General features: G+C 39.1%; 1 protein-coding gene across 3 annotated transcripts in view; it reads left to right on the top strand.

The window, feature by feature from the left end:
- KLHL7 (kelch like family member 7) overlaps positions 1 to 18,895 on the top strand; it is a 69,891-nt gene that overhangs the window by 39,994 nt on the left and 11,002 nt on the right. For all 3 annotated transcript variants that reach the window (XR_013414656.1, NM_001260642.1, XM_015133867.3), the window contains 1 exon segment: positions 5,915 to 6,057. Coding sequence is in view for 2 of the 3 variants with exons in the window: in NM_001260642.1 (NP_001247571.1) it covers positions 5,915 to 6,057 (143 nt within the window). In the remaining variant the exon portion in view is untranslated.

The following is an 18,895-nucleotide window of genomic DNA, read 5'->3' as shown; positions in this document are numbered from 1 at the left end:
TCCTGTTCTATGCTGTTCCCTGAGTCTGGAACATTTCTCATTCAGTATTTTCAGAGACCAGTCCTGTGTCCTACAGTGGTACAGGTATAGTGGGTACCTGACTGTGCAACAGGGGAAGGAGAGCTGGAAGTTCAATTGTCGTTTGTTCAGTATTTTAGAGTTATCTTGTTTTCATGCCTACCTGCACTTCTGGGCACTTAGTATCTCCAATTATGAGCCTTTTCAGGGTTCTGCAGGGTAATTTGGCTTGCTTTTCATTGGTGTCTCCTGGCACAACCATTTAGGTTTAACAGACACTCCATCTGCTAGCTGTCTTCATTAATTGTGTTTTGGGGTTGCAAGTCTCTTAGTATTATCAAAGATAGAGTTTGTGTTTGTTTCTTGTTACCTTGTCGTTTGGGATAGCTTTTGAGAGAAGAGGAGAAAAAAGATCTTAAAATGGCGAGTCTGATCTCATGTTGTTTTTTATATTAAGACTGAACTAGTCTTTTCCTTTGTGATGTGATTGGAAAGGTCTTCCCTATTCCAAGGTGATTTTTAAAAATTAACTAAATTTTCCTCATGTGCATTTATCACTTACAGAGTTCTTCTTCTCTTTTTAAAAAAAATTTTAAGGGTATATCTTACTGAAATCATTTGGGTGTGAAATAAATAATATTTTTCCTAATATATCTGATAAGATGGTTCAATACCATTATTGAATAATTCGTTTTTTCCCACTGATTTGAAACCGTTAAACTAAATTTCCATATATCTATATGTACACACATCACTTCTCAGTCTTTTGGCTAAGATCAAGTGTAGTGTAGGTACACATACACACAGTTTCTCTTCTACTTCATTCTAATACCTTTTAATTATTGTTATCCTTCATTTAAATTGCCATGTGTCTCTGGAGAATTTGTAATTTTCTTATGAGTTCTGCATTCTTAATTTATTTCAGATACTTTTGTTGTCATTGTAAATTGTATCTTTTTCCTTTTATGTATGTATTATTTATTAGCCTGGCTTTTTTTTTTTTTTTTTTTTTGAGACAGAGCCTCGCTGGCTTCCAGGCTGGAGTGCAGGGGCATAATCTCGGCTTGCTGCAACCTCCACCTCCTGGGTTCAAGTGATTCTCATGCCTCAGCCTCCCAAGTAGCTGGGATTACAGGTGCTCCACCACACCCAGATAATTTTTGTATTTTTAGCAGAGACAGGGTTTCGCCATGCTGGTCAGGCTAGTCTGAAACTCCTGGCCTCAATAGATCCACCCACCTTTGCTTCCCAAAGTGCTGGGATTACAGTTGTGAGCCACCAAGGCTGGCCTACCCTGGTCATTTTTTATGGTCTTTTTTCCTTGCTTGTGTTTTCAGTTCTTGCTTTACCTTAAACTTTTCAAATGTTATTTTATGTTCTATGTTTCATAATGCCAGTATCTGAAGTCCCTGAAGAACAATGCTGCTATTTGTTGGTTCTATTGACTTATTTCTGGTGGCTTAATTCCTTGTATGTTTTGTAATTTTGAATGGTATGCTTATATTTGATTGACTTTAATCACCAGGAATATTGGGAGGCTTAGGTAGTGTCTTCTCTGTTCTCTGGAATGTCTTCTCTCTTCTCCTCAATAGGAGAATGGTGTTTGCTTTTGCCAAGTTCTATAGGGCACAACAATCCAGGACTACTTTGAGTTTTCTTTGGCTTATGGTTTCCTAGACTTGCAGGCGGGGTAAATTCAAACCTCAAAGCTGCATGAAGGTAGGGCTGTCAATATAAATTCTCAAAAGAGGGACACTTTACCTGAAGCTGAAATTGAAACAAAATTATTGCTGCTGCTTCTGCCATCGGGCAGATATTTTTCTTAGCCTATCCTTTCACTAAAAGTATAACCACCAATCCAAGTGATCCAGCTTTATCTCAGTTCCAACTCCTTATCTTGAGCAGATCCAAGACTTTATCTTCTCTGCCTCACATAGCCAATAAAAACAATTTCTAGGTTTCCAGTATTTTCATTAGACTTATCACATAGCTACTGCTTACTAGTATGATGTGGTTTTAGGTAAGTAGACCCAATGTCGTCCCTAGATTGGAAAAAAATATATCCATACAATGTAATGTTCTATAGTTACTAAAAATATTTTACATGAATATCTAATAATGAAAATTTTCATAAGTGGCAAAGGCGTATTTTTTTAATTAAATGAAAACAAAACTGAAAAAGACTAAGTGTGTTTGAACCTAGTTGAGGTTGTCAAGGGAAAAGGAGAAGAGGTGTGCGTCAAGGACACATCCTTACAAATACCTATATTTAAGGGGTACAAGAAAATGAAAAAAAATAAAAGAGCAGCCCCAAAGCTACTTGAACCAAAGCCTGGTGTCTTGGAAAACCATAGTGTAAAAGAGTGTTTAGAAGGTAGAACATAGGTGGCCACTTGTCTCTTTAAATGCAGAGAGGAAAGAAAATCAGGACCAAGAAGATGCCTTTACATTAGGACTTTATCTCTTAGATTTTGTACATGCTAGTATCAGGTTTTTTGTTATGCCCAGTTCCCAAACTGTGTGTTATTTTCCTGGCCTTAGAATTTCTATGTCTTCATACATGGTCTGAGCTGTTGAAAACAACCAGCCAGTCTCAGAATCTAGTGTTTAGTTCTTACATGGATTCTGAACTGATTAAGAAACAGGATAGTGGCATTATTTCAGAAAGTCAACCAAGTGTGAGGAGTAGACACTTGAGCAGGATGCTTTGTTGTTTAGTTTAACTTACTAGCCTTATTACATTTTTTTTTCTTTTCCTTTTTTAAAATAAATAATAGTGGATTGTTCTATTACTCCTTGACTAAGCACAAGCAGCTGAGATGCTTCCAAGCTTTGGGGCCTGGGCAGAGCTAAATTGGGGAAAGCCTTCCAGCCTCTCTTTTTCAGATCATCAGTTGTCTTCCTACCGCCTAACTTTGTTGCCTTTCCAGAGTAGAAGAAAAACAGAAGACGATTGAAAAATAGAATAAAACTAAGCTAAAAAAGTTACATCTAAAAGAAAACAAATTACAAAATACAAATGAAGTGCACAGTAAAAGCCACCACAAAGGGCCAGGCCAACTTCCCTGAAAATTTCCAAATGATTATACCTAAATCTGGAAACAATAACTCACGAAGGAATAAGCCTAAGCAACAACGAGCTCCTCAGAGAAAGTTACCAAAGTGTCCCCCAGCCCTATTCTTGGGGAGGGAAAAAAAGGCCCATCAGTGAAGGATCCAAAGGCATGCCTCCTCCAGTGTGTCAGCACAGTTGGCCACTGTCAGCCACTTTTACCCCATGGCCTATTGGTGGAAACAGTTCCCTCTTGTCTCTCTCCTTCCCTCCAACCTTTTTCTTACTGGGAATATTTTGCGTTCATAGACTACACAGTCCACTTTCAACCTGTGTGGAACCATCCTAGAGCAGTGGCTCTCAAACCCCTCCCTAGCGTTTCTGATTCAGAAGGTCTGGGCTAGTGTTCAATAATTAGGATTTTCAACACACTTCCAGATGATACTGATGCTGGTGGTTATGGAACCACACTTCAAGAACTACCCACAGGCTAAATGCAGACTTGAGCTAATGTGGTTTTTACAATTGTAAAGGATTATAAAACAAAGAATATTCCACAGAAACCATATGTGGCCTACAAAGTCTATTTGTCCCTTTACAGAAAAAGTTTTCAGATCCCTGACCTACAGCATGCATCAGCTTGCCTTGGCCTCTGAAATATCCAGCTGTTTGAATACAAAAGAGCTTCTACTCAAACTCTGAAATGGAAGAAATGATAAATATTGATAAAGATGTTCATTAACTCACCAACTATTCCAAATGAGTTTCCATTCTCTATCCTTTTAATAAAGACCCAAAACATAGCCTCATTTATAGAAAAGTTTTGCATGTCTCAGGAATTTTTGGGCCAGGCATGCTGGCTCAGGCCTGCAATCCCAGTGCTTTGGGAGGCTGATGTGAGAGGACTGCTGAGCCTAAGAGTTTGAGGTTATAGTGAGTTGTTAGGGCACCACTGCACTCTGGCCCAAGTGACAGAGCAAGACCCTGGCTCTAGAAAAAAATAAAATAAAATGGCCTTATTTTATCTTTAGATTAATAATATTGTACAGTTCAAAAGATATTAAAAGGATACATAGTGAAAAGTAAGTCTCCCTGATATCCCTTTTCACTACTCTCTCATTCTCTTACCCTGGAGATTAACATTATTATCTTGTATATACCCTTCCAGAGGTAGTCTTGAGACTGTACATACAGTCATTTACTTATATATCCATGTATAAATTACATGTATAAAATTTGTATATTTACATTAAAATATACATTTTTAACACAAACAGTATTGCACTCTGTGTACTGTCCTACATCTTGCTTTTTTCATTCCTTATTATTTATTGGAGATCATTCCATGTGTACATACTAATCTTTCTCATCTTAACAGCCACATATAATGTTCTATTGTATAGGCATAGCATAATTTTTTAACCATTTTGCTAACAGTTGATAAACTCCTAGAAAGGGGAATTCCTGGATTAAAGGGTATATACATTTATAATTTTTGTAGATTGGGCTATATCACCCTTCCCATGGTTATACCCATCCATCCCCACCATCAATGGAAGAGAGTGCTGCCTCCCCGATACAACCATTTTATACCCTGTGATCCAGGCAGTTTGATCTTGGCCAATCTGATAAGTGAAAAAAGTATGGTTTTAATTTGTTGTTTTCTAACTAGAGCACTCAAGCATCTTTTCATATGTTTAAGAGTTATAGTTCTTTTTCTGTGAACTATATTCAGATACTTCACCTAATTGTTGGTTAAGTTGCTGGTAATTCTTAATAAAGTATCTTTTAATAGTATTTTTTATTATTTATAAATATTTTTCTAGTTTGTCATCTTTTAATTCTGCCTTTTTTTTTTTTTTTTTTGCTGTGCACTATTTTAACTTAAAGTTTTATATAGTTAAGTGTGAACATTTTTTTCTGGCTCCTATATTTTTGGTCATTCTTAGGCTTCTCCATTCTGGGCCTGTTTTTTTTTTTCCAAGCTTTTACTGCATTTATGAGTTTATATATTCAGATTTTTATTGATTTGGAATTGAGAGTGAAATATGAGGTAGGGGTATAATTTCTTTCTTCATATTGTTGTCTAACATAGACAATCCTCCTTTCCCACACTGATTTGAAATGATACTTTAACAGTTTTTGATTGTTAAGTGGCATTGACAAAATTAAGGAATTGCCGAAGGAAAAGGATCGTGATAGATCACAGTAGTTCTGACCTTATTGCATTTTAGAGTCATCTAAGACAGTGCTTCTCAAAGTGTTATGTACATCCTAATTACTGTGGGGTGTTAAATATGCAGATGCTGATTCTGTAGGTCTGGGATATGGCCTGGGGTTCAGCATTTCTAACAAACTCCCAAATGCTGAAGCCACTGGTCTTTGAACTACATTTTAAGTGGCAAGATTTAAGAAGCCCTCTAAAATACCAATTCCTAGACTCTATCTAGAGATTTTTATTTAATTGGTCTGTGGTAGGTCCCAGGTATAAATAGTTTCAGAGATTTTCTAGGTGATTCTAATGTAAAGATCGAGAACCACTGGGTTAGGAGATGTGGATATTATTTTGACAGCTGTTGCCAGATAATTCACTGGTACATAGTAAGTTGCTTGCTGGGTGGGGCAGTCTTAGAATAATGGTGATTGCTGAGAATAATGAATTGCTTAGTACTCGGATCCTTATACATTTCTCCTGCCTCTTCTCCCTCACTTTCCTCAAATGCTATAAAGATAGGATAAAAGAAAGTTACTGAAATAAAGGCCCTGTTATGTCTTGGTATTTCCTTTTCAAAGCACTGGTTAGTGCCTGAAGTTCTTGAAGAGTTGCCATGTATTTTACTACAGGTGGAATGAGGTACCATCTACTGTCTCCAGAGGACCGAGAAGAACTCGTAGATGGCACAAGACCCAGAAGAAAGAAACATGACTACCGCATAGCCCTATTTGGAGGCTCTCAACCACAGTCTTGTAGATATTTTAACCCAAAGGTAACTGATTTTTATTCTTGTTTTTTGATGTTGTCTTTGAAAGCACTGAACACATAAGACACTCACCAACCACAAGTGGTAATAACTCATACCTTCAGAGATTATAGTTTATGGTGTTCTTTCACATACCTTAGGAGATACATAGATCATTTTACAGATAAGGAAATCAGGCTTAGATTCCAAATGTTTCCTTAATTGTTCTGGAATGTTACATGGTAACCACTGTCAAAGAAAAAGGGAAACTAGTTCTTCCCCACCTCTCTTTGTCAGCAGCTCCTTGCATTCATTACGATTTCTTCCTTATGTCCCATTTTAAATGAAAATCTGCTGGGGCTATATTTTGTTTGTTTTTTCCCCTTAGTAATTTTAATATGAAATAATACATAGTCATTCTAGAATATTTGGAAACCCTAGAAAACCACAAAGAAAAAAGATTAAATGACCTTTATTTGAACCATCTAGAAATGATCACCAAGTTTAGTGAACTTTTCATTACATATTATGCCGACCAACTGGGTCAGGAGAGCTTGAGTCATAGGGATAGGAATAAAACTTTTTTCAGTGGGTCATTACTTATAACCTTGAGAGAGTCCACTCACGTTTCTACTCCTTGTGTCTTAGACCTGTATGTTTTGGCTGTGGGAGAAAGAATACCATATTTTTCTGGTACTACATGTATTGCTGGGGAAGAGCAAATACCACAATCCTAAAGGATAACACCCCAAACTTGCACAGTGATATCCATAAGTGGTGCTGAATCCAAACACATAATGATCTTTTTCATCATTTTGCAAACCCATTTTTGGTTGAATAGATACTTGATGAGACCAGAGCATTATTTCAAGCCTACATCCATCTGGATAAACCATTAGCAACTGCCCAAGACTTGATAAACAACTGACCTTAGGGTTTTTCTCCTAAAAGGTATAATGGACAGTAAAATTAACTGCTTGGAATTCTGTCAAGTCAGAACACTTTCCTTCATATTGTCCTTCAAAACAGTTCCTGACACGGGGAGCTACAATGCTTTTGCAGCTCATTATTGGCTATTACTATCAAAAGTGAACCAAGTCCAGGCCTCTCAAATTTGTTAGCTGATATATTAGTGACACCCCTCCATGAAGGCATAGTCCTGGGTGAGGGAGAAAGGTAGTGAATTAAGTGAAGGGCTACTGGATAAGGACTGTCATTAGCCTATTTGGGTATTTTGTGCCTTTGGAACCTCCGTAAGCCCAGTCTTACATTTACATGCTGCATTATTGGTTGAAGACATGCTGTATTTGTGGCTAGGCAGGTCAGGTAAAATTGTTCAAGATGGGTTAATGACATGGTCACCTGGTTTACCTTGGTGTCAGACATTTGCCATCTGTCAGAACCTCATGGCCAGCTGGGAATTGTCTACTGAAAGAATGATACCTGCATAAAGGAGGCTGGCCTTGCTCCAGAATTTGGGGCATGCTCTGATTATATTGAGACATACCTCAACCTATATGCAGCATCCTAATGCCCCAGGATCACAGGCAGCTGAACCATACTACTGTAGCCTGTCCCACTCAGAAAGATTTCTCGTACTCTAGATTTTACTTGTAACTGATAGCTTTGCGGTTTACCCAGAAGTGTAATAACCATATGCCATCTCTAATATGTAGGAGGTGCTAGGGGTCAGCAAGCTGTCCTTCATTTTCAAGGGATTATACCAACGTGCTGTAGATCAGGGCTTCACAAACTTTTCTATAAAGGACCAGAGTAAGTATTTTCAGCTTTGCATGCCATCCATAGTCTGACCCAGTAGCAGGAAAGCAGCCATAAACAATACATAAGCGAATGGTTATGGCTGTGTTCCAATAAGACTTAATTTACAGGTCAAGTGCAGTGGCTTGTGCCTGTAATCCCTGCACTTTGGGAGTCCAAGGTGGATGGATCACCTGAGGTCAGGAGTTTGAGACCAGCCTTGCCAACATGGTGAAATTCCATCTCTACTAAAAATACAAAATAATTAGCTGGACATGACAGTGCATGTCTGTAATCTCAGCTACTTGGGAGGCTGAGGCAGGAGAATCACTTGAACCCAGGAGGTGAAGGTTGCAGTGAGCTGAGATCATGCCACTGCACTCCAGCCTGGGCGACAGAGTGAGACTGTGTCTCAAAACAAACAAAAAAAGACTATTTACAAAACCAGCTAAGGGGTTGGATTTGGCCTTCAGGCCATAAGTTGCCAACCTCTGCTCTAGACCTAAGAACATCTAGGGACTTTGAAGCAATCAGCACTGTATTCTAGGCTTATCTTCTGTCCTGTCAAGCAACATTTCTTACCAAGATGTAGGATCCTTTCCATTTTCTGGTCTCCAGTAATGGTTAGCATTATGCGCATCAACACAGGAGACCAGTATGTGACCTTGGGAAGGTGAGATGGTCCAGGATGCCTGCAGCTTAGATTATGGCATAGAGCTAAAGAGTCAAGGGATCCTTGAAGTCAGACCATGACATTTAAAAATTTTCCCTGCCGGCTGAAAAGGAATTCGATCTAATGATCTGAATAGATAGAAACAGAAATATGCATTAGCCAAAGTGTTAGCTATATGGCAAGTTTTCCTGGCTATATTAATCTGATCCAGTAAGAAGACCACATCTGGCCCTCTTGCAACAAAGTTACCAGTCTCAGCAGTTCCACCAAGGCAAGCAGTTCCTCTTATATTTTGGTAGAGAAAGAAACTTCCATCAGCTTTTCTTTCTTACCATAACACTTAACACCATAACCCATAGAGCAAATATGCCGCCAGATAGCAAAAACAGCTCCCCAAGGAGGGAAAGATCAGTTTAAACTGGCTAATCACCATCATATTTGGACTGTCCCTGTTGCCCCGCTCTTGGCTCAGACATCGATTTCTGGTCTATTCCTTCATCTCCAGAAAATAGGCTGATTTTTCACCTACAGAATTCTGGCTTTCTCAATAGAAGACTGAGTGACTAGCAGGTGCCATGAGAATTCATGGCCTGTGTACTATCCAGTAAGCACACTGGCCTCACTGTGAGGACAGTTAACTTTTCAGGATCCTTTTGAGTGAAGAACAGGAAAATGATAAACTTCCTTTTTTCCCAAACAAAAACTGAAATGGTAGTTTAAATTGTAATTCTAGGCCAGGCACAGTGGCTCACACCTGTAATCCCAGTACTATGGGAGCCCGAGGTGGGTGGATCACCTGAGGTCAGGAGTTTGAGACCAGCCTGGGCAACATGGTGAAACCCCATCTCTACTAAAACTACAAAAAATTAGCCAGGCGTGGTGGCAGATGCCTGTAATCCCAGCTGCTGGGGAGGCTGAGGCAGGAGAATCGCTTGAACCCGACAGGTTGAGATTGCAGTGAGCCGAGATCCTGCCACTGCACTGCAGCCTGGGTAATGAGAACAGCAACAAAAACAAAACAAAACAAAACAAAACAAAACAAAAATTGTAATTCTAAAAACCACAGCTTTCAGGTATTAGTAATAATTACACCCAATTTGTTTCCCAAACCGTAACTGTGGTATTGATTTTGGCAGTTAAAAAGCAATTAAGCCAAGTGTTGGTGGAAGATATTTTATTTTAAAATAAAGTAGATGGCTATTTTGATGTACAGATGGGCAAGAAGAATTCTGATTTCATTTAGGAGGTAGGGAGCACTGTTCCTACAATAAGGCAAATGTGGGATGACTCTTAGCACTTTATTTTTAGTCTGTAGTTCTAATTCTTTCCTTGATTTTTTTTTAATTGGACAGTTGAAAAGAGATGCATATTCTTCTACACAAGCCTGGAAGTGAGACTGTAACTTCAGAATTCTCATTTGTTGTCTTGCCTTGCTCTTATAAATGACTCATTCCTAATTGTACTTTGAAAATTTATGGGAAAATTCAAATAATTGAGGAATGAACTACCAATAAAAACATTTTCATTCCATCAATTATAGTTCTTGTATTTCATTGGTGACAGGAGGCAAATATTTTTTCTTACTGGTGACTAAAAAGTTATAGCAAAGAAAAATCTTACTTTTTTTCTGAATATTGACAGAAAAAGAAGTCTTGGGTTGCTATATTGAATTGAAATGATATTTTTCTTGTTATTATCCTTTTATAAAGCCTGTTGAGCTGCCTCTTCCCATCCTGTATCTGTTTTTAAATCATCAAATGCTTAGTGATTTCTAAAAGAGTTATGTATTCAGTGTTCTATTTATCCTAGTATTGGTGTTCTCAATCTGTAGCATGGTAATGTCTTACGATATTGATACCTAAATAAAAGTTGACTTAACTGACCAGTTTTTATTTGGATTCCTCCTCCCAGCGAAATGATGAGCTGGGGCTTTGTAAGGATCTTGGCTTCATACGTGGAGAAACAGGAGACTATGCCCTGGAGAAAAGAGGATTCTGCATATTCCCTGCCAACAATAAACTAGTAGTAAGACTAGCAGGGCGAGGGCCAGAGCTTGTAAATTACTAAGGCAGAAAACCATATGGCGCCCTATTCATGGAACCACCAGGTTCAGAAGGTTTACCCTGGGTGCATTTTCGTATTCAGAACTCTAAGGTAGACTCATTACTGAGCTGAGTGTCTGGCGCAGGGTGAGTACTCAAGTTTATAAGGATGAGTGAATCAATATAACTTTACATAATTTTCTCGGTTGTATAAGACTGGATCTAAATATAGAGGGCTCTAAATAAAAGAAAAGAAGATAAAAAGAAGTTATCTTTAACTTGGGACACATTTTCCTGTCAGAAATATTTTATATTAAAGGTATTGCAGTGCCTGTATCATAGCCACCCTCCCTCTTAAACAGGTCCTCCCTAAGGAGGAAACAGTCCCACCCTGTGATCATGGCGGAAATCAGCTGTTATAAACTGTGTACAATTTTAAAAGATCATGTGCATAAATGAAGTGTAAACCTTAAAGGAAAATGGTGTTACATTTTTTTTAAAAAATGAGAGTTTTATAACAGTATATGAGTAGTGTTTGTCACCAGCAAAGAGCTCTAGAAGTACTACACAGAAGTAAAAATGTGAACACTGCTACAATGATCAGAAGTACCTACAAGAACAAAATATCTTAAATAGGGAGCAACCATCCCAGATGAGTTGGACCTCTAGCTGCAAGCCCCAGCAACTGACATTGCTGAGATGCAAGTTTGGGTCATCATAAGTATCCCTTAAGCTTCCTTAGTTGTCAGCATCATGGGCAGCCAGGGGTAAACAGTGTTCTCTGCAGTTTGTGCTTGAAAGGTATTCTCCCTGATTCTTTGAAGGCAGTTTGTAAGATAGGTGGTCTTCATGTTCATGTAAAGAAGAGATTAGATCACATCCTGAGGTAAGTTCTCAGTTATATGCTCTGGTTTCCTAGAACGTCTTCCAAAATAGAAATATTGAGGGTCTCAATTTCTTTTCAAGTACCTCCCTAATACACTGGTTGGTAGTGTTGTTCTAAAATCAACTTCACAGCCCCTTCCACCCCACCTTGGCATAGTGCCTGAAGTTCCCACCTTCAAAGATTTGTTTCTCTTTGTGTTATGTCACTGCATCTCCAAGAAACCCCCAGGGAAAATATGACTGATGCTGGGAGTCATGACATCAAACTCATGCTCCATAGCCACAGCTGGCCTTAATTATCATAAATTAACAGATCAGCCCTCTAAAAAGGCTCAGGGAGAGTGGAAACAGAGCTGCATATATTTGATTGAAGGCTGTAAATGGGAAGAAATGAGGAAAATGGGAATGATACCTCCGTGAAGTTTGTGTTATGTTGTGTTTCTGAGACAGGTTCTTGCTCTGTCACCCGGGCTGGAGTGCAGTGGCACGGCCGTGGCTCACTGCAGCCTTGACCTCCCAGGCTCAAGTGACCTCCCACCTCAGCCTCTCCAGTAGTTGGGACTTCGGGCACTTGCCACCACACCCCACTAATTTTTTTCATTTTTTGTAGCGACAGGGTTCTCTCTATGTTGCCAGCGCTGGTTTTGAACTTCTGGACTCAAGCAGTCCTCCTGCCTCAGGCTCTCAAAGTTCTGGGATTATAGGTGTGAGCCACCACAGCCAGCCTGGGGTGGGGTTTTAAGGGACTCTAGCCTTTGGGAGGTAGCTAGACAGCAGTGGGTCTATGAGCACAGGACTAAAGGGATAAGTCAAGCTAAGGATAACTGACAGGGAAGGAGATAAATTCACACTCTTTACTAGACCATGTCACCAATAATTAATATTGATTACCTTTGGTTATTGTTCATATGTTGACCCAGAGCTGCATTAAGAGCTGTCATCTCAGAAGTATTGAATCATATTTGGTTGGGTTGGGCACGGATTATTTTCTTTGAAAATTTGGTAATCCAGGTATAAAAGATAATTATCCTTACCTAACAACAGGGTGTGTTGTATGGCTAGCTGGTTGTAAAAGTATAGTTTAAACAAATAATATTTTAGCATATATTACCAGTATCATGGTTCATCTAGGATTTGAAATTTGTGGGTTGAACACCAGCAGGGGATATGAAAGACACATACAACAGGACCCTGTCCTCACAGAGTGCATGAGGTGTACACATAAGCACACAGCAGTTAGCACAGAGGTGGCGGTCAACACCTCAGCTGAACTTAACAGTTAATTGTCCTGATGTGTGATAGACAATGACTGTGTTGGTGGCATGGAAAGAAGAGAGCTGCCTGGGTGGGATTTGTCAATCAGGAATCCTCTGTGGAAGCTTCATGGAAGTTTTCTTGAGGGAGACTTACTCATAGGGTTTGGGTAGGAAGAAAGAGAAAAGACTTAAAAGTATATTGAATCCTGGGTATGAATGCATCTTGACTTGGTAAGTATGATTATTAAAATTTTTCATAAAAGCCACCAAAAGTATTATATAACTGAATGGAATCTAACTTGACTTTGCACTTAAAAAAAAAAAAAGACATTAGACATAGGTGGAAGAGCTGAAGGATTAGGTCATTGGTCTTTTGTCTTTTGTGAGATCTTTTTGTTGTTTTGTTTTTAAAACAGGGTCTTCCTCTGTCACATAGGGTGGAGTACAGTGGTGATCACTGCAGCCTCAACCTTCTGGGCTCAAGTGATTCTCCCACCTCAGCCTCTCAAGTAGCTGGGACTACAGGCGTGCATCACCACACATGGCCATTGTTTTTATTTTATTTTATTTTTTTTGTGGAGACAGGGGTCTCACTATGTTGCCCAGGCTGGTCTTGAACTCCCAGCCTAAAGCCATCCTCCTGCCTTGGCCTCCCAAAGCACTGGGATAAAAGTACATGAACCACCAAGCCTGGCTGAGACTTTTCTTTCCTTTTTTCTTTTTTCTAGATATGATCTTAGGCAAGTCAGTTAGCTTTCTCCTCCTCCTCCTTCTCCTTCTTCTCCTTCTTCTCCTCCTTCTTCTCCTCCTCCCTCTCCCCCTCCCTTCCTCCTCTGCCTCCTCCTCCCTCACTCTGTTGCCCAGGCTGGAGTACAGTGGCGTGATCTCGGTTCACTGCAGCCTCAACCTCCCAGGCTCAGGCATTCTTCTCACCTCAGCCTCCTGAGTAGTTGGAACTACATGCCACTACATCTGCTAATTTTTAGATTTTTTATGGAGACAGGTTTCACCATGTTGCCCAGTCTGGTCTCAGCTACTGAACTCACGCAATCTGCCTGCCTCAACCTCCCAAAGTGCTAGGATTACAGGCTTGCACCACCATACCCCACCATCAGTTAGCCTTTCTAAACCAGTTTTCTGGTCTAAAGCCAAAAAGTTTAAATCTTCTCAGGATTTATGTGAATGTCATTTATGTTCGTCTGACTCTTTTTTCATTTCCTTGCTCTCCTTAACTCTTCTGTCAGATTCTCCCTGCCACCCTTGGGTTTTCTAATCTTCCCATATTTAAATATAAAAATGCTTGCCATCTTCCCCACTTTGTTTTTCCCTTCATCTTCTGAACTCTTCTAGACACCTGGGACATCTCCTGTACTCTGTACAAAAAGTAGATGTTTGTTTCATTGGTGAGAACGTTTTTATAAATGAGTATACGATTACTTTCTGGGATTTGAGATAATTTAAAGCATAATATACCTTGCTACACCAAGATTAAAAATTGCATGGCAAAGTTCACTTAAAGGCAATCTTCTGTTTAGATAACTGGCAAGGTACTAGCGCAGGGATACTATATACTTCTCTAATATGTTATTTCTACTCAAAGGACAAGTACTGTTATCAAGCGTAATAGCCATGTCATGCTTCATTCACCTTCAGACTGAGTTTTATTTAATGGTTGAGTTTCTGAGTAGCTTAGGTTTGATTTTTGTTTGTTGGTGGTGTGGTTTTAATTTGAGAGTGGAGACAGGAAGAACATTTTGTGACTTTATAAAGCAGCAGTGATTCTTAATAATTCCCTTTCAGCTTGCCACTGGCCTCACTTTGGACTCTTTGCTAATTTTAGCTAATCATTAACAGCTAAGGAATGCCCATTTATATATTGTTTGTTGCTAATTAAGCCTGATTTTATCTAGCAGCCTGCAATAGCACAATCTCCCTCCTCCCCAACTGTGGAAACTATTGAGCTACAATGTTACTGTTGTTGAAGAATTTGAGTTACAAGAGTATTTTTCCTAATGGCTAATTATTAAATTTCTTTCTGGACTTAAGGTTAATATGTTTCCAGTAATATTTGTGTGACTCTACTGAAAATGAGCATATTTCAAAATATGGATACATCCTGTGGAATTACTTGACATGATCAAGTGTTTGCTTCTGGAAAACCAGAGTGCCCTTAAGAATGTGCTATTTGGAAGGAAAGCAAAGACTGCCTCTAATCTGTCCTATAGTTGAAATTTAGTCTCATAATATAGCTATTTGTGTTTCTCAATTCTTAAAGCCTTTAAATTAGTTTGAATTAAATGTTCCTGTTAAAACATTTAGCACTAGTATAGGCTTCTGCTGAGAAAAGTAGTTGTTTTCCTGGTACCGTATTTTTGGTATCATTCCTTGTATTTTTGTTATTTTTTTTAAATACATATTCTTTGTAGAAAATTCAAATATAGCAAGATATAAAGGAGAAAGCCAAAGTGTCCCCAACGTCCAAAGACAGTCATCAGTAGTTAGTGAACATCATTTCAGTCCTTACATTTTACAAATATGGGATCATGCCTACATGCTATTTTACAAAATGTATTTTACTCTCACCATTTTATTATGGAGATATTTTCACATCAGTGAGAATATCATCCTTTTGAAGGGCTGTAGAGTATTCCATCACAAGGATATACCATAATTTAATACCTGTCTTCATCAAACACATTTGGTTGATTTACAGTTTTTTCCTGTTAAAATACTCCTGCAGTGAAACACCTTTATATCTGCCAGCTTTACACGCTGTTTAGTTTTTTCTTTAGGATAAATTCCTAGGAGAAAAATTGCTCTAGCAAAGGATGAAAGTGGAAACTATTTGGATTTACAAAAACAGGAGATGAAAACCTGGCCCTCAACCCCAGGAACTGCCAGTTGGTTGGTTACAGGTCCCTCTGGTCTTCAGTGGTACAGCCACCACAGAACCAGGAGCCATAGTGATAAGATGCCAGCTGGAACTAGTGTAGTATAAAGATAGTGCTGCAATGAAGAACTGGTACAAACCAGTAGCAGAGTGCAGCAAATGTCTATGACATTTGCAGAGTCAAAAATGAGGGTGGCCCAATTGAATGATATATTTTTCTACAAATGTGAACTATCACTCAATGACAACATTCCCTCAGTATGCTAAGCCCTGGGCCAAATACTGTACAAACACATGGAGAGAAACTCTATTTTCACACCAGCTGTGCTTTTGGTGGTTGAGCATTGTGTTTATAAGTGAAAAGATATGGAGATTGTGCAGGTCATCAGCAGCCATCCTGCTAACCTCCTGATTTTATAGATGAGGCTGTTGAGATCCAACGATGACAATTCGAGTGCCCAGAATCACTTTGCTAGAAACACAATAGTGACAAGAGCAACCCAGATCACTGTACTCCGAATCCTTTGTTCTTTCTAATAGGCCGTGAAAGTCTTTTAGAGAAGCAGCGTAGAGGCTAAAGACACAGCTTTGGAGTCGGATGGATTTAGATTAAGATCTTGGGTTCACCATTTTCTAACTATGTGACCTTTGATAAGTTACTTAATATCTCTTAGTTTTCTTATCTGTAAATGAGTATATTAACTTATAGAGTTATTAAGGAAATTAAATTAGATGATGTTTTAAAATATTTCAGCATAGTTCCTGGAAAGGTAAGTACTTAATAACTAATAAATTAATAGTAGCTATTTGGTTAGGGATACATCCTAAGTCATTTGGATTCTAAGATCATTGGATGTTCGGGCTGAAAGTGAAGAGACCTTTGGTCATCTAGCTCAATCATTTTGTTGTACAGATAAAGTAAAGTCCCTTGGAAGTTAAGTGACCCAGTTGAGATCCGTAGCTCCTCCATACAGAGCCTGGCTTTATACCCAAGTTTCCCAGTTCCCTTGAACTGCATTCTTTGTGTCCTTGTAAAATGAATGAAGCCAAAACTGTTTCTATGTGTTTCTCATGAAACTACTTCTAGGAATGTTCTGGTATCTGGCATAAACCTGCTTTTCATGTAGATTGTCACCATAGGCGTGTGGCCTTTTTTAAAGCCCTTAGAAACTGAGCTATATCAAATAATGGCTTAAGAGAAAGTACTTGCAATTTGGTCATCTTAAACTCAGGTTGGATTGATTCCCTGTGGTTTCTCTAAGGAATCTTAAAGTTTCGATAATTTTGCTTTCTTTTTTTCCGTAAGACCCTGCCTTCCCTAATTTGGCTCGATTTTCTCTCAAAATGATCTGAAATAAAGTTCTCAGGTGTTAAAAATGAAAAGTATTTCATTTTGGATTGTGGTTCCCTTCATACTACAGCATTTCTATTATTTGAGGATCTATGTGTTTTCAGAATACATTATGTAAAATCAATCCTTACTTTGAAGGAAAATATCTTTTTTTTCTTTTTTCTTTTTTTTTTTTTTTTTTTGAGACGGAGTCTCGCTCTGTCGCCCAGGCTGGAGTGCAGTGGCTGGATTTCAGCTCACTACAAGCTCCGCCTCCCAGGTTCACACCATTCTCCTGCCTCAGCCTCCGGAGTAGCTGGGACTACAGGTGCCCGCCACCTCGCCCGGCTAGTTTTTTGTATTTTTTAGTAGAGACGGGGTTTCACCGTGTTAGCCAGGATGGTCTCGATCTCCTGACCTGGTGATCCGCCCGTCTCGGCCTCCCAAAGTGCTGGGATTACAGGCTTGAGCCACCGCGCCCGGCCTGAAGGAAAATATCACACTGATCTTTTGCCTTGAGGCATTTAGAGAAAATATTTACAACTTATCACCCCCAAGCTTTTACTCTTTTTTTTTTTTTTTCTTTTTTTGGGGGAGACGGAGTTTCGCTCTCGTTGCATTGTCTGGAGTGTGATGGCATGATCTCGGCTCACCGCAACTTCCACCTCCCAGGTTCAAGCAACTCTCCTGCCTCAGCCTCCCGAGTAGCAGGGATTACAGGTGCCTGCCACCATGCCCGGCTAATTTTTTGTATTTTTAGTAGACACGGGGTTTCACCATGTTGGCCAGGCTGGTCTTAAACTCCTGACCTCAGGTGATCTGCCCGTCTTTGCCTCCCAAAATGCTGAGATTACAGGCATGAGCCACCACATCCCACCCGAAGCTTTTACTCTTGGAGGAGCAATGAGAGCTATTGTATTAATAGCTAGAAAATCACACAGGGCAAGATACAATGGAGTGCTCAGTCATCAGGCCTGAACTTCAAGTGGTAAGGATTCAGAAGAAAGAAATCAGGAAAACCTACAAAAAGGAAAGCAGTCTTGAGCTTAGAAAAAAGTATAGCATGGCATATCACAGCAGAGGCAAGAAAGGCTGACAGGGCCAAGGAAGACAGGACTTTATACATGGATGTGTCTGCATGTGTACATGTGTATAATGAGAGATATATCAAAATTTTAAAAATCCTTCTACCCATGTCTTTTCCAGGCTTTCCAATTTTCCCATTTTCACATCTCAGCACCTAAGTGTAAGAACTTGCATGGAATAGATACTCAGTAAAACTTAACTGAATTAAATCATATTTTTAGGGTAACCGTTCCCTGACTCTGCTCACACACATACAACTTCCCATCTGTGACTCTAGTGTTATTTGTCCATCTTCTTGCTAACACGAAAACTGCATATTCCTCTAGATTTCCCTTTAGCCTATGAGTGCAGGGAGCAATAAATAGCACTGCCTTTACCTGCAAGCCCAGGTTGGAACTAGTTTTATCACTAGGGTAATGCCCAACCAGTCATACCCACTGAGCTGACAAGGCTGACTTCCCATCTACTCTTTCCCCCTCCCACAACTACATACAGTATCTAGGTACTATAATAATAAAAAAAAAAAAAAAAAAAAGTTTCCCATATAGCTCTCAAGTAATAAATGTCAAATAAATAAGGGGTAAGAGGGACAAGATTTGAGATTCACTGAGTTAATGCAGTTAATGAAATCATATTTCTCTGCTACCTAAAACTGATTAGATAGGAATTATGAGTAGATCTGAAGAACATTTAAGAGAATGATTTAGTTTATCTTTGAGGGATTGTTGCCTGTACAATATGATCATTATTTTATCTCTTTATTTCATTCTGTGGTATACAGTTTCTTTAAGAGAACAAGTGAAAATATTTTCCCCCAGTTTTTCAAGTGTTCGTTGAGTGGAATTGAAGTTTCAGGAACATGTTATGTTTATCCCATTGTTTTGTGTGCCCACCACTGAGTAACCTAGGGGGATATTGATCCTAATTTGAGAATAAAATCCTAAG

This window comes from Macaca mulatta, chromosome 3 (genome assembly GCF_049350105.2).
Source record: "Macaca mulatta isolate MMU2019108-1 chromosome 3, T2T-MMU8v2.0, whole genome shotgun sequence".
NCBI classification, from domain to species: domain Eukaryota; kingdom Metazoa; phylum Chordata; class Mammalia; order Primates; family Cercopithecidae; genus Macaca; species Macaca mulatta.
The sequence above is the reverse complement of the archived record's forward strand: the minus strand, read 5'-3'. Positions and strand labels throughout refer to the sequence as shown.